This window comes from Pempheris klunzingeri, chromosome 4, assembly GCF_042242105.1.
Source record: "Pempheris klunzingeri isolate RE-2024b chromosome 4, fPemKlu1.hap1, whole genome shotgun sequence".
NCBI classification, from domain to species: Eukaryota; Metazoa; Chordata; class Actinopteri; order Acropomatiformes; family Pempheridae; genus Pempheris; species Pempheris klunzingeri.
This window is the reverse complement of record NC_092015.1, coordinates 30,263,673-30,280,518: the sequence shown is the minus strand read 5'-3', so window position 1 is coordinate 30,280,518 and position 16,846 is coordinate 30,263,673. Positions and strand designations below refer to the sequence as shown.

Below are 16,846 nucleotides of genomic sequence, written 5' to 3'. Positions count from 1 at the left end.
AGGGGGGCTAGGAGGGTAGGATTGGGGTCTGGGGTGAGGGGGGTTTGGAGGATAGGGTTTGGTTAGGGTCTGGGGTGAGGAGGGTAAAGTAGGTTTAGAGTTTGTTAGGGTCTGGGCAATGAAATAAGACAGGAAGTATGATAAGTTTGCCTTCAAAATAAACTCGTGAAATGTGTCTGACAATAGTGATGTAGTGAACATAAAAGCTGTTTTCTCTCTGCAGCTCTTCAAGCTATTCTTTGTGACAGTAATAATCCAGTTTCTTCTTGTTCCAGCAGCTACATGATTGACGCATTGTCCTGGAGGGGGAGATATTAGAAAGTATTGCACATTGTGAGGTGAGGTAAAAAGATGAATTAATATGTTGCACAGTTGGTGAACATTATAGTGCCGTAATTGTCAGTTTTGGTGCAGGGAGGTCTACTGGGAGCAGTGCTGGTTGGAAAGTCTAACAGCTGCTGAAGGAAGGACCTGTGATATTGCTCCTACACACACTAAGGGTGGAGGAGTCTGTCGCTGAAGGAGCTCTCCAGTGCTGTCAGTGAACACCATTCAATCAAATGAGGATGTTCCAAGTATGTTCTCAGTATGTTGTCAGTTTCTCTACTAGAATTAAAATAATATATTCAGTGGGTGGAAAATACTTGATCGTATTCAATCTCACCAGAATAAGATATATGTATAAATTCACCATCTTTACTTGTCATGTTCTGGTCTCAGCAGCACATTTTACCTCTGGATTCGTTTAGAAAACAGATTCTCCTGAACAGATGTGAATCAAAGTCCTTATCAAAGAAAGTTACAGTTCAGTGTGCTGCTTTGCTGGTCCGGAGTTTTATTTCATGTTGTGCACTCTTGCCATATTTCGTGCATTTAACACTGACTGACTACACCCGCTAAAGTGAAGGCCAGGGTTGTCTCCATGTCGTGTGTGTAGTTTGAGCATTTTATTTTGAAGGGGCCAGTGTGTGAGGCCTCCTGACGCTTCCGGTCCCAGCGGGACTCGGTGCCCTGTCTGTACCGGGACGGGAGCCTCCTGGTTCCCATTAGGATGCTGGAGTCCTCTATCCCGCTGCTAGGCTGTGCTTCCTCTCGACACTTCGGCCCAGTGAAGAGGAGGAGGCGGATATCATCCTTTGTCCAGCCGGGCCCCCTGTGCCCCTGTCGGTGAGTACCACCACCGTCGCTCAGCTGTTTTTCCGTCCCGGAGGACCGTTTGACAAAGCCCCGCTCCGACCGCCTCTCCTGTCCGTGGACAGAGCCTGGCTCTTCGGTGGTCTGCGGGTCTCTCTCTGGAAATAAGGCCACACGGGTGACATATTCAGACGGAGCTAAGTCAGGCTGGATGCTGGGAGGGACTGGCCGAGGCCTCTCGACGGTCTCCCCGGTTCGGAGGACCCTGCGTGCCCGGTAACGGCTCAGTTAGCTCCCACAGCTAACGGGGCGCCGTCTAACCGAAGGTCGATGCTAACATTAGCTCTGCTAACATCAGCCAATGTAGCATGAAGTCAACGGCACCGTCTGTTTTCTTCCTCTGTTAGGGACACTTCTCGCGATGTTTATCCACATTTGACAGCTAATAGTCGGCTAGTAGCTGGAGAGGAGCCGTTAGCCGGTTAGCATCGACCTCCAGCAACAACAACTCACGCCAGAGGGACGCCGTGTGTCCCGTTACTGTTCGCTTCAACTCGGTAAACATGTTAACGTGACCCCGCTCACTGATGATCACAGCAGCTCCTGGTCTGTAACTCAGCCCGGACCCACCAGGACCCACAAGGACCAAGGGGTTTCAGTGAACCCATCGCCTGGTGAGGACAGCTGGTCCTCTCCAAAGACTGCGGTTTAAATTCTGATTCAGCTCTGACACAAACAGCCGAGAGCCTCTCCCTAACCCTCCAGAAGGGGGGCGTCACAAACCGGCTCTGGTCAGAAACTGGACCACAGGCCGACTATGAGTAGACCTGCACCACAGATGAACTATGAGTAGACCTGGACCACAGATCTGGACCACAGACCGACTATAAGTAGACCTGGACCACAGACCGACTATGAGTAGACCTGGATCACAGATCTGGATCACAGACCGACTATAAGTAGACCTGGACCACAGACCGACTATGAGTAGACCTGGACCACAGACCGACTATGAGTAAACCTGGACCACAGACCTCGACCACAGACCGACTATGAGTAGACCTGGACCGTAGACCTGGACCACAGACCGACTATAAGTAGACCTGGACCACAGACCGACTATGAGTAGACCTGGACCGTAGACCTGGACCACAGACCGACTATAAGTAGACTTGGACCACAGACCGACTATGAGTAGACCTGGACCACAGACCGACTATGAGTAGACCTGGACCACAGATCTGGACCACAGACCGACTATGAGAAGACCTGGACCACAGACCGATTATGAGTAGACCTGGACCACAGATCTGGACCACAGACCGACTATGAGTAGACCTGGACCACAGACCGACTATGAGTAGACCTGGACCACAGACCTGGACCACAGACCGACTATGAGTAGGCCTGGACCACAGACCGACTATGAGTAGACCTGGACCACAGACCTGGACCACAGACCGACTATGAGTAGACAACACACAGTAACAACAACAGATAAACTGGTGGACAGAGATATACACCTAAAAACGTGTGTGTGTGTGTGTTCATGTACAGAAATACACATTCATACACACACACACATTTATATACACACTTATATATACACACATGTTTACACGCGCTCTTTCTCTGCGGAAGGACAGAGAGTTCTGGGTCGTGTGCTAAATATAGCCTGGTTCTTAGGTGCAGATTAATGTAATGATGGTGGGACGATATGTTTGTGAGCACAGAGCATCACATCCAGGATGCTGTGGGGTCCTGACTGTTTTCCTCCAGATGACTCGGCTTAGAAAGACGCCCAGGCTAGCTGGAGGGTGGACTGATGAGCAAACCTGTGAATGAGCCACTGATTCTGAGTGTTTCAGTGTTCCTCCTCCTCCTGTTGTCGTGTTTTACTGATATTTATTTAAGATATGATGGAGCCTGACCATTAAGAGCTTTGGAGGCGAGGAGAAGGATTTTAAACTCTGTTCTAGATTTTACTGGAAGCCAGTGAAGAGAAGCCAGTACAGGAGAAATGTGGTCTCTTCTCTTAGTTCTGGTCAGAACAGGAGCAGCAGTGTTCTGGACCAGCTGGAGAGTCTTTAAGGACTTATTGGGGCAGCCTGATAATAAGGAACAGAAATAATCCAACCTGGAAGTGACTAATGTGTGGACTAGTGTTTCTGCATTATCTCCAGACAGGATGGACCTGGTTTTAACAATATTACGTAGATGGAAAAAGGCAGTTCTGGAGACATGTTTTATGTGGGAGTTAAAGGACAAATCCTGATTTAAGTCATTATTGTTCATTAAATCATTGTTTGTTGTAAAGTCATTGTATGAACGGCCTAAGTTTAATCCGACCCTCTCTGTCAGCGGGCCTCGTTCTCATGTTTTTGGACCTGACCATGCACTGTGACTATTTTTACCTCACACAGCCTCACAGTGGCAGGAAGGTAGGACCAGCAGGCGGCCATCTTGTTTACATCAAAGCCAGACTGTTTGTGAAAGGGAGGCTCACAGCAGGGCTCTGTGCATCAGCTGTGGATGGGGCCTGGTACTGCCATGTGGCACTGGGCAGCCACCAGCTGCCACCAGCCCCCTGTGAAGCAGGAAGAAAGGGATGTGACCAAGAGACAAGACAGGAGAGAGCTACAACTAGCGGCTATCTTCAGACCTCTACATGTCTGAGTACACGTGTCTCACCATACACCACGTCCACGGACACTGCAGGTGTGCTCCAGTGCTTAGACCTAACCGCCCACCCCCCAGACTCTCCTAAAATCAGAGCCTAGAGGTCCCTGTGAGGCTTTGTTACACAGGTCCTCCTTACATTTCCACTAGTTCTTTCAGACCAGGTCATTTGAGATACATGACAGGAAAAAGCACCAGCAGGACCAACTGTATCATTTTAATGTGCAGTTTTGTAGGTGAAATAAGTAAGCAGAAGTGGGACAGATGCCTCGAGGAGGTGCTGATGTTGGTTTTTGTTTCAATGAACTCAGTCCAGAGCACAGCTGGGTCCAGTGTTGTGTTGAAGACAGTTTCCTCATCGATTGTGTTTCCCCTGAACTGAACTCGGCCAAAACCTTTTCAGACAGTCTCTCTTCAGACACCTTCACGGAGTTCAAACCTTACGGTCACACTCCCACCATTTACCCAAACCCTAGCCCTAGCCTTATTGTGATAGGGGAGGGGATTTCAGATGCTGTTTGACAGTTCAGCATAGAGATTTAGCAGCTGTGAGTGATGCTGCTCCTACAGTCGCTCCAGCAGAGCTCTGGGCTGACTGCTGTGATGTAGTGTAATTGTAGACGTGTATCATCGTTGTATTGCTAACATGCTGCCTGTCCTCTCTTTCTGTAGGTGCTGATGAATGTGATGTAGCCATGCATGTTCCCCGGCAGACTCTGACTCTAGTCTCTACCTGGTGACCCTGGACGTCTGATTTCCATCACCACCTGACTATTCTAGTCCCTGTATACCCTGTAATACACTCAGACATGCTGGATGCAGCTGAATAAGGAGTAGCGTGGGTAGCATTTTTTTTAAAAACCCCATCAAAAGACTGCCTTGTTTGTGGTAGAATGAGAAACTGAGTGGGGGGGGAAAGGGGAAAAAAACACGTGAGACTGAAGGGGCCGAAGAGTTTGGCTTGGTGACAGAAAACAGGAGCCATCCTACAGGAGGGTTGGCAGCAGCGGAGGCAGTCAGGCCCTGAGGATGACGAGCCTGTTCAGGCGAAGCAGCAGCAATGGAGGCTCAAGAAGCAGCGGTGGGGGGGGCAGCAGCGGGCAGGGGCAGCTTAACAACAGCAGGCCCAACCGGCAGGTCCGACGCCTTGAGTTCAACCAGGCCATGGAGGATTTTAAGACCATGTTCCCATCCATGGACTACGAGGTGATCGAGTGTGTGCTGCGCTCCAACAACGGAGCTGTGGACGCCACCATCGACCAGCTGCTCCAGATGAGCATAGACGGGACGGGCTCAGACGACAGCTCGGACTCGGATGACAGCATCCCACCTGAGGTCAGTGGACAGGGTTCATGAAAAGGTCAAACCCTACTGGGATGGAATGAGGGCCCAGCCTGATGGGCTGTTAGGACTGACAACATAAACCAACCGTCACAGTCATTACCCGTAGGGCCAGTGACTAATGGCGAAAAAGGTTTTTAAGTGTGGCCACTCTCCTTACATTTATTGACTGTTGAAGTGATTCAATCCAAATTCAATGACATGACACTCTGATACTTCATAATAATTCACCAGAAGTCATTTGTGTTGAGATTTACTTCTCTTTCGGCTCATAGTGTATGATCAGGCCCCAGTAATCTGTAAAAAATTACCCTTTGATGATGGGCTAGGGCTTTTTTCATCTATTTTACAGTAGTTTTACTGAACAGTAAATGTAAAGCGCAACTTGTCCAATCTGTGATTTTTATTGGTACACATGTACATGGGAAGTTGCTGTATGCAGTGAGTAGTTTTTTATTCTGTCCTCCTGGTCCTGTGTCACGTGTGATGGCATCATGTGTTACCTCAACAGGTTAATTAACTGCTGGTTCCCTTCAGACACTGGGCTGCATGACCTTCTAGAGATGCCGCTGACCCAAGCACTGCTTGATTTTCAGTATGAAGACTGAATTTGATATGAACCAGAGTATTAAATTATAATGTATTGCCTACTGGCCTTTCTGTATTCCAACACGTAGACAAGTCATTAGGGCTGGGCCGATGCCATTGGCCATCACTGACAGTCGCCGATCACATGTGTACATCAGGAATTTGGCAAATGTTCAGCAGTGGAACCGACTTATTTAGACGTATAGATGTTGCTCAGTGTTGGTTTCTGTTTTCTGTCCTCCTTTGTAGATTCTTGAGCGAACGTTGGAACCGGACAGTTCAGATGAGGAACCGCCTCCGGTCTACTCTCCACCAACGTACGACATGCACATTTACGACAGAAAATACCCAGAAGCCCCACCAACACCCCCACCAAGGTAAGGAGGACAGACCAGAGGCTCTACCAGATTAAGAGCCACCTCAGAAACTTTGTTTTCATTTAACAAAGTCTCTGTGCCCAATTTTATTAGATGGATGGGTTTGTAGATGGAAAAGTAGGCTGTCCTAGCAGTGACTGGAGGTGTAATGTTTGGTAGACTTGACTATAGGATAGTGCCAATACTCCTGACCACTCAATTTATTTGTGAGACCTCAGACTCTAAACTATGACTTGATTGAAGAATCATTGATGGATCATCGAATTTCCTCTGTCTTAGCTTTACATACTTTTTATATCTCCTCCTGTCTGCTGTGACATTGTAAATTTCCCCGTTGTGGGACTAATAAAGGAATATCTTATCTTTTCTTGAATTTAATTTCACTCTCGTTTCTGTGGTCAGGATGGAGGGTGGAAAAACCTCTGGCAACACAGTCAAACTGTTGACTGTCACTTTGGATTGAATTGTATTGCACTGGTGTTAAAGTAGGTCAGATGTTTGCAGAGGAGTTCTTCTTACCTGTAACTGCTGTGCTTTGAGGTAAATGCTAACATTAGCATGCTCACAAACAAAAAGCTACCATGCTGATATTTAGCAGGTGTGGTGTATACCATAAGATAAGAGAGACCTTATGACTGGGGAAACTAAAATTGTTACAGCAACAGAGAAGACAGAAAAAGTGCTGAAACTGTAACAGTAGTAATAGTAAGTAACAGAAGTAGTGCAAAACAAGGGATATAACAAATATACAAATGAGCAAAAAATATATAAATGTGTATCATGTTCATTATCTTAGTTTACAATGTTAGCACACTATCACTTTGTTAGTTAAAATCAGACCATTTTAAACTAAGTACAAAGCACAGCTGAGGCCACTGGGAACGCCCAAAGTGTTGAACCAAGTGACCTGATGGTGATCTTAAAGACCACAGGGGTGGCTGTCTCTACCGTCCATAGAGGGCTGTGCATTATATGCACTCACACTGACTGCATTACATCTCAGAAACAAGATGGACTAAGAGCCAGATTGTCCTTCAGCCATATTCAGTCTGAGTATTTTATTTGTTTGACAGTGTTAGAGAATGTTTCTGTACGTGTCTCATTAGTCTGCAGCATCATCAGACACTCCCAGACTCATAAGATCCTTTTTTGTCTTAATAAAGTCAGGGAAACAAACAGTTGTTCCAATGAGTGGGCACCACTATAGGATGTAAATAATTAATAAAGTAGGTTGAGATACCTTGAGGTCAGTTCCTAATGTTCCTAATGCAGTGTTACTAATCTGTCGTGACTCCCCCCTCATAGATTTGATGCAGAGCCTCCTCCAGGTCACCAGCAGGCCAGGAGCTACAGGAACTGGAACCCTCCTTTGCTTGGAAATCTCCCAGATGACTTTCTGCGGATCCTGCCCCAGCAGTCAGACAATATAAAGGTAAAAAATGGCACTATTCAGACATAGCTAGGACCGCTCTTGTATTGATACCCCGATGGTGTTCCTTTTTGGGTTGTAGTGTGGGTACTAGTGGGTACGAGGGTGTCGTTTGGTGAGTGCTGAGGAAGTCCCTTTAATTAAGGATGTTCAATACCTAGCTAATGAAGTGGTTCGGTCTAGGCAGTTCCCAGGATGTAAAAGGTGTTTCTGGACTGACTTCAAGTAGTTCCTGTCGCTCAGGAGTTCTGGATAGTTGCTCTGCCATGTATAAAGTGGTTCAAGGACCAAACAAGTGTTTTTGTGAGTTTTAGCTTATTCCTCACTATAGATAAACTCTTCTTTATTTATTTTTTTGGACCATTGTTGTGTTCATTTTATATCCATATTCAAAAACAATATTAACAGCGTTTATCATGTCGCAGATTTAAAAAATGCCTTTAGCCTAGATTTTCATTTCGTGAAAATGCCTTTGATTTTTTGATCATCCATAGCAAAGTTTCACCCCCCCACCCCCTGAGACTTGCGTCCCACGGGACCCCATTCCCACCACAGACCTCTACAGATGTGTTTTTGGATGTGACTGTTTTGGCCAACCATTGGTCTCCAATAACTTCCATACATTATGGAAGTCGGTTTCGCTCATAAAACAGGCTGTAGGTGTGTCAAACCATTTCAGCGTTTGGTAACCAATACCTCCAATAACCAATAACCTCTCTTGTCTTTACCTCAGCAGAGTTCTCAGAGCAGTGTGTCCCAGCCTTCATCATCCTCCTCCTCCTCAATGTCTTCCATAAGCCAATGGACAGGCCAGTCTGGTTCTTGGACTGGAGCTGCAGGGACCACTGGAGGTCCAGGTTTGACAGCAGGAACTACAGAGCAAGACAAGAAACTGAAGCAGTACCTGGAAGATGAGCGCATTGCCCTGTTCCTGCAGAATGAGGAGTTTATGAGAGAGCTGCAGCGCAACCGCGAGTTCCTCATCGCCTTAGAGAGAGGTACGACAGCGTGTACACGACTCATTATACACAAAAATCCTGCACGTAACATCAGCATGAGGTTAGTGTCAACTGGTTTAGGATTATACACAGGATGTAAAAACAGTGAAATCTGACGTTGTGAGACACATTACAGTCCTTTTACAGTGTTTTCCAATGTTTCCTGTGGAGTTTTTGACCTCTAGTTTCCTTGTGCTGTTTTGTTATGAGTGGACCCCCTTTTTGTTTGTCTTGTGTAAACATTTGCTGTGTGTGGACACGTGTGACGCAGCACTCTTCCCAATGGTTTCACACCTGCCTGCTGACCTACAGGAGGCAGTGATACGCCAGGAAAAACAGGGAGGAGGGAGACCGCAAGCTAGTAAACGTGAATGGAAACATGTAACATGAAAGAAAACGTCTTGTTTTGTAAGGAAGGAAATATATAGAACATGCTAGTGAGTAACACTGAGCATTAACATAACTTTGGTTTGTTAGAAAAAAAACCCTCCACAGGGCACCTTTTTAAAAGCCTTTGTTTTCTGTGCTGTTATTGCTACAATTTGCCTTGATGCTCAAGTCCTATGCTTGTCTCTTTGGAATTACTTTTGTCCAAAAACTGAAACTGAAATGTATGATTAGAAACCACACAGCACTATCAGCAAACCACAGTTACTAACACCAGAGGATGTTAACACGTGAAAAGCAGAGAGGCTGTTCTCCAAAGCCACAGTCCTGGTGTGACTGTGTTGCTTGCCTTTGGGTTTAGGTTTTGGACTGTTGTAAATTTGGCTTTTTGTCTCAGTGGATTCAAGATGAAGGTCTGGACCAGTCTGTCTTTGCCAGATGTTGTGATTAGGATTAATCCATGTAGGGCGGTGGACAGATGGCATAGCAGTGTCTCAAGGAGTAGGTGAGATATTTCCCCAAGATGAGTAATATGAGGGGGTCACCCTATCCTCCAGAGACCTCACATGTCTGAACAAACTGTCATGGCCATCCACCCAGTAGCTGTTTAGATCTTAAAGTGTAGACCACAGTGGTGGCTGACTGGTGTCTCTGCCATCCATAGGGGGCAGTGCATTATATGCATTCACACTGACAACTCAGGAACAAGATGAACTAAGAGGTTGTGCTTCAGCCATAACCACTTGTAGTATTTTATTTGTTTGACAGTGTTAGAAAATGCTCCTATAAGTTTGAGGTTGAGATACTTTAGGGTCAGTTCATAAAGCAGTGTTACTAGTATGTCATGTTACTCCATGGGCCCTCATAAAATCTCATCTTTAAGTTTGGGACTGGGTGTTGGCCATTAGGTTTGGGGGCATGAGAGGCCTAGAGAGACCAGATTGGTACGGTTTAGGAATACCCCAGACACCTTACAGGTCACGTTAGGGTTGATACTTACCCTAACCCTAACCCAAGTATCACTGACAATACAGCCCAAAGCTGTGACCCTCTGTCCAACACACACATATCAGTCCCTACATGGGACATTATCCAGTCTGATACACTTCTAGATGACTGTGGTACTAATAAACAATGAGATTTGAATTTGACCAGACATTACAGGCAGAGTATTCAATTCCGTCTTTGAACAGTGGTTCTTGTAAACAGTGAGGAAGAATCTGATATCTTTGCTTTTCACTTTTTTGTTCTGTTACGTGTACCGGTGTTAGTAGTTATGGACTGCAGTTGCTGCTCTTTGTTTTATTATTGTACATGTCTTTGCTTTCCTTCACTTGGACAAAACTAATTCCATGTCTCCATCTGTCATAGTCTCACATCCCTCAGCTTATGATCAAGGCACTTGCTTCCATTGTTTTAGTGGGTTTATTAGCTCCAGCTGTGCCTGAGCCATAATCAAGGATTGTTAGGTTCGGCATTATGAAGAGTTCTATAAGATATATTAATGTCTGAAAGATACAAATAATTGTTATAAAATAGTAAAAGTTTCATATTTTTAGAGGTTTTTTTTATGTCTAACTTTTAGATTAGAACTCAGACTTCCACTACCCTGAGTTCAAGCTCCCCAGTTCCCTCACATTTATAGTCTTTACAGACATGAACAGGATGACCAGAAGAATATTTGGCCTCTGTGTGGTGCTGCTGAGACTGAGACTGAGGCTTCACGAGATAATACGAGGGTGGCAACTGCTTAGATGCCTGCTGCTGTTTGGGAGCTTTAAGCTTTTGACTGTCTGATCAGACTGAACGTCAGGACGAACTGATGTGGATGTTCAGAAGTTTGGGCATTGCACCATGAGACCAGAGCTCATCACATCTTGATTGCTCACATCAGTGGTCATAACATTTGCTCTCTGTTTTTAGATCGCTTGAAGTATGAATCAAAGAAATCAAAGTCCCATCATTCATCTAGCATGGAGAGTTCCTCAGGTAGATATCACTCATCAGCTTCCTCTGCCGAGCTTCACTCTGAACTGTCGATGCATTCACTGTGATATCTGTTGGTTTGTGCTACTACCATACTGTAAATACATGAGCTGTTAGTCTGTGCTGTGTCCGATTCATAAGTGTGGTGGTGCTGCTGTGTCTGTGTGCAGGGGAACCCTACTCTGAAGCTTCAATGGAGGCTGTCTCAGATGACGCCCTGTTCAGAGACAAACTTAAACACATGGGGAAATGTAAGTCACCTGACCTTTACATCACTAATCACTTCTTCAAAAATGACTGCATGAGTTTTGTCTGTAGTTAATGACCTGGGATGTTGTCTCACCTTCAGCAACAAGAAAGAAGCTGTTTGAAATAGCCAGAACGTTCTCAGAGAAGACAAAGAGGAGAAAGTCAAAGAGGAGGATGCTCCTGAAGCACCATTCGTATCCTTTGATTCATCTTTGTCACATTACTCAGCTAACACTGCTTTTTGTTGTAAGGTAGGACAGTAACTAAATCTTATTAACCCACCACAATCAAATGCTACATTAACAGTGGAAATGCCCCGTGATCCTAATCAGGAAAAACTCCCCCTGAAGCTCAGGACCTCCTGTCCACCACAGAGACCTAAAGAGAACCCTGAACCACAGGACTTTGTGTGAACCACAGGACTTTGTGTAGACCACGGAGATCCTAAAGAGGACCCTGAACAACAGGACCTCCTGTCTGCCACAGAGACCTGCTGGGAGGGACAAACACACACACACACACACACACACAGAGGGAGAGAGAAATATGATATCTAAACTATATCAAGCCTTCACAATCTATCGACACCGCTAGCGCTGAAGTTTCTGCTGCTCATAAACATCATCATCCATAGCTGAGGTTTCTATGTCCTCTTCCTTGAGTCTGTAATTGGTGAGGCTGATGTGGTTTGCAGGCTGGAGGTTTGGTGTTCTTAACTCCACTCCTGTCCAGATTGGGCACAGCCAACTCTACAGCCAATCTCCTGGACGATGTAGAGGGAAACCCCTGTGGTAAGACCACTTCTCCGTAATCCAAACCTCACAGAAAAACATTGTGGCTTTGTCACTGTTCAACAGAGAAGTGGTTCAAATGTCCCTCAGACATCAGGTCACAGCCCACACATGGAGAAACCAAACATTCCTTCAGTGTATTTTCATCCAACCATTCTGTTGGATGGTCAGGATGCTACAGACTGGATGGTCAGGGTGCTACAGACTGGATGGTCAGGGTGCTACAGGCTGGGTGGTCAGGGTGCTACAGGCTGGCTGGTCAAGGTGCTACAGGCTGGCTGGTCAAGGTGCTACAGGCTGGCTGGTCAAGGTGCTACAGACTGGCTGGACAGGGTGCTCTGATCAGCTCTGTTGGAGGCGTTTTTTCAAACACCATGTGCAGCAGCATAGTGACCATCCAGTGGCTCAACAACCAGCTCCCACTCTCCACCTAACCAATCAGGGTGGACTCATTATAGAGTTCACCTTTTAGGACGAGAAGTAATAACCCCCATACCTGGATAGACATAAAAGATATAAGAAAATTGAGATGATAAAATATTTCTAGGTTCTATAACTATGTGTTCATGTGTTTCTTTGTCCAGAGGACGATGGTCAGCCTCGAAGGCCAAACACTCAGGAAGAGAATGAACAACGCAATGAGTCAGTGTCATGGTAAGGTGCTCTTCAGTCTGTCCTCGGTGGGCTTTCTGTTGTCAAACTGCATCCAGCTAGCAAGTGAAGTCGTCTGCAGGGCCAAATCAGTCCAAATCAATCAGTCTGAAACAGGCGTGTTTCGTTTCAGCCCCAGGCTTTCTGATTGTCATAGAGACCTCTGAGGGTGTTCACCCCATTAAACAGAGGCCATTAAACAATCTCTGAAAGCGTCTCTCAGGTCATTAATGTGTCTTCCAGATTCCTCCCATAGCTACAGCTGACTGTAGGCTTCTTCTCAGGCTGTTTGGATGATAAGTTGGGTAATATTAAATTATTTCTGTGTATCTTTTGCTAAAGACTGTAGTCACTCTCACATCCAAACACACTGATTTTTTTTTTTTACTTTCCTCTGTTGTATGTAACAGTGGCCCATTTAGAGTTGAGATACCTCATAAAATGCCTGTAGTTCCTCAGTTGTACCAGTGAATATAAAAAAACAATGAATCTATATCAACACTTCATCAGGTTTGAACTCTGCAGATGGCCCCTGTTGTTCCCATGAATCCAAGTAATAATGTAAACTTCCAGCCATGTGTCTGTACGTAATGGTCACATAAAGAGATTCTTCATATCGTCAGATCTCAATCATCAGAGTCAGACCTTTTCTTCAGTGTCACAGTAATCCAGGTGGAAACTGTGTGTGCACTGTGAACAGGAAAGACTAGTGGTCGAAGCAGTGTCAACTTTATCATGCAGATGTGCCAAAATGTACACTAATAGGCTAAAGACACTGAGGTTTACTCATCCTCAATGACTTTAAGCTCGACTGATGCTTGTCCACATCAAAAGTACATTTATTTATATAGCACTCTTCACAGGATCACAAAGTGCTCTATGGGGGCATTTTTACAATAGAAAGAAAGAAATCATAGAAGATAACAACACAAAAACAAATATGCAGTAAACTGACAGCAGACCTGGTACATGGGGGTTAATCACAGATCAAAACAGGTTTGTCTGTAGCCCCCTTTTAAAAGAATCCATAGAAATTAGATGAAAATCAGTCCAGGGCTTATTCAGGATATGGTGATCCACCGTGTCATGGAATCACTGGAATGTCACTGGCATCAGAAGATATCAGAATATAATAATATTACCTATCTATCTATCTATCTATCTATCTATCTATCTATCTATCTATCTATCTATCTATCTATCTATCTTTGGCATCTCAGATGGGGCTCTGGTCCATGGTTTGTCTCTTTTAAAGGGTGGGGTTTGACAGTATTTGTATTGTTAAGTGGCTTCTCTCTGACTTCACTAAGCATCTTTGGCTGAGTTCACATGCCACATGTTTTGTCAAAGTCTGTTTCCTCATTGATTTTTGTTTCCTCTTATGTAACCTAATACAAAACTTCACCTGAACCTCGACCAGCTGTTTACTGTGGACCTTAACCGATGCAAGACTGTACCCAACCTTGACCATATCCGATTGTACCCGACCTCCCGCTACGATCTGTGATCCGTGTGTAATAATCCACATCTCAATGAAATGAACAATGTTCTGACAACTACAAACACTAACGAATACAAAGAAAACCGTTTGTCCCCATACATATACATTCATACATCCATCATCCACCCATACATCTAGCCGTCATCCATTCATACATTATCATCCATCCGTCACCCATCTATAGATCATCTATCCATCATCCATACATCATCCATCTATAGCTCCTATATCAATCACCCATACATCATCCATACGTCATCCATCCATACATCATCCATCTATAGCTCCTATATCAATCACCCATACATCATCCATACGTCATCCATCCATACATCATCCATGATCATCCATCCATACATCATCCATCTATAGCTCCTATATCAATCACCCATACATTATCCATACATCATCTGTCCATAGATCATCCATGATCGTTCATCCAAACATCATCCATCTATAAATCATCTATCCATCATCCTACAGTCGGTCTTCATTGGAACATGTTTGGCAGTCTCAGGGGGGCGCTGTGGTTTCGACCCACTGCTGATCGAAAAGAGTCTGCACAGGTTTGGATTTAACCAGGTTTCTGGGCATCGTCAGTCAGAACTGGTGTGATCATGGAGGCTGCCAGCATTCTTCACGGCTGGTCTCCACCTGCACCATAACACCGCTCCGACTGAGTCTCTGACATAATAGCTTTTGGTTTTTAAGGTAGAGTTCACTAACAAAAGTAGTTTATTTATTTGAGTGGACCATGACCCAGGGGACTGAACCACCCAACTGCAACAGTAAGTTGTTGACTGTTGACCCTTTATCGGGCAAGGGACCATATTTGGTAACATATTTGGAGGTCAAAATGCCGCCCTTTGCCTCACTATGAGGCAGTAGAACTACGAGATTTCTCCAAGCCAATCAGCAACAATCAGGCTACATGACAGACTGGCAAGAAACCATATATTATTAATTCATAACTTCATTGACCTTGATTTTCACCATAACATTAGTTTTTTTTTTTCAAAAAGTCTTGTAATGACCACCAGTAATGGTCTAGGGTTGAAATTTTGAATTTGTAAGTATTTCAATGAGTGCCCTATAAAGGGTTAACATTGATAATCCAATAGAGTCACATACAGTAAATGTCAACCACTGCTGTATTGGTACTGTAACGTCAATGAGGGGTCTGAATACTTCAAGCACTGGAAACGTCATTCTTCTCTTTCATTTTCCTCCAACGGTGACATTATTTTGCCTCTGCAGCTTCTGACGGACTCTCCTCTCCTTTTCAGATCCTCTGATGCTGCACCATATCAGGGTTACAATGGCAACGGCAGTATGACTCTTAGTTGGTGGCCTAACACCTCGTCATGTCCCCACCCTAATCTAAACCAGCCAAAGGTCAGTCATGAGACTCAGTTCAGTCCCCCCCCCCCCCCCCCCCCCCCCCCCCCCCCGAGAGGAGCCCGATTGTCCCCGTTGTTGCCCCCCCACCCCCTTGAGAGGAGCCCAATTGTCCCTGATGTCCCCCCAAGAGAGGAGCCAGATTGTCCCCGTGGTCCCCCCAAGAGAGGAGCCAGACTGTCCCTGTACCCCCCCCCCCCCGGCTGTGGCGGTCTGTCTGTACATGTATTATCTCTGTACTCTAACACTTTGTTCATATATGGTTTGACGTGTAGAGGAAGCGCAGTAGTCCTCCCAGTGTTTGTCACCAGCCTCCTTTCAGGCCAGAGGACCAGCAGCGTGGCGGTGGTGGGCCTCTGAGACGTTTCCAGTCCTGTACAGCAGCAGACTGAGTGGGTCCCTCTGATGGCCTCCTGCCCCTTTATACACTCAAACCTATGTAGAGCTTTTTTACCATGTTTTCTTAGTCACATTGTAATATTTAGCTGTTTCTGAGCATCAGGGCTTCTATTGGCGCGTTTCCACTAGTACCTACTCGGCTCGACTCGACACGGTTTGGTTGCGTTTCCACCAGCGCTAGTACCTGGTACCAGGTACTATTTTAGTACCTCCTCGGCCGGGGTTCCAAGTGAGCTGAGTCGAGCTGACAATGCGACGTCAGGCCACCGATTGGCTAGGGAGCGGCGTCACTTGATGAGTCAAGAGAGCGACTTGTTCACAAGAATCAAACCCGCTGTTTTTAAAACCCTGGAAACAGAGACTGGGCGTTTTTATTATTTCTGTGAACGAGGTAAATGGATACACACAAACCAAACGCTCCGTGTCCTTAGTTGTGTTTGTTTGTGCCGTATACAAATTACGCTACCGGAGTTTCGGCCCACCTTGCTATGACGACCCCCCCACTTTGAGGTGGTACGCTACTGTAATGGAAACGCAACCAAACCATGTAGAGTAGAGTAGAGTAGAGTCGAGCTGAGTAGGTACTAGTGGAAACGCGCCATATGTAATTCTTCTATCTAATGTTGACACATCCATGGCGATGAGGATCATCCTCATCGCCATGGAGACAGATGAGGACAGGATGGAAGATCACATGAATACACTGTGCTCTCAGAGAGGGTCTTGAACAGTTCACTCATTTGGTTTGTCTGGCAGTGTGAAAGCAGTCAGTCTGTCGCAGGTTTTCAGGTCCTGCCTGCTCTTAATGAAGGGACAGGATTCAGTAACTGTCCAAATGTGGTGTAACTGAAGAGCAAAAGGTTCCACACAAATCCCATCACCGTGTCAAATGATGTGTGTGCCATCATCAGAGATGCCTGTCGGCTGTGGGGCAGTGG

The 16,846-nt window shown here is 45.6% G+C and overlaps 1 protein-coding gene across 2 annotated transcripts; it reads left to right on the top strand.

The window, feature by feature from the left end:
- Nucleotides 1-1,016: 1,016 nt before the first annotated feature.
- cuedc1b (CUE domain containing 1b) lies at nucleotides 1,017-15,496 on the top strand. Of its 2 annotated transcripts, none has more exons than XM_070829513.1 (11): nucleotides 1,017-1,167; nucleotides 4,486-5,148; nucleotides 5,992-6,119; nucleotides 7,425-7,551; nucleotides 8,285-8,546; nucleotides 10,857-10,922; nucleotides 11,090-11,170; nucleotides 11,269-11,362; nucleotides 11,901-11,959; nucleotides 12,544-12,613; nucleotides 15,398-15,496. In XM_070829513.1, coding segments are annotated over exons 2-11 (1,194 nt in total). In that variant the 5' UTR covers nucleotides 1,017-1,167; nucleotides 4,486-4,842; the 3' UTR covers nucleotides 15,399-15,496. The 2 variants fall into 2 exon arrangements, with proteins under 2 accessions (XP_070685614.1, XP_070685613.1); XM_070829512.1 differs by having other exon boundaries at nucleotides 8,282-8,546.
- The last annotated feature ends 1,350 nt before the right edge of the window (nucleotides 15,497-16,846 follow it).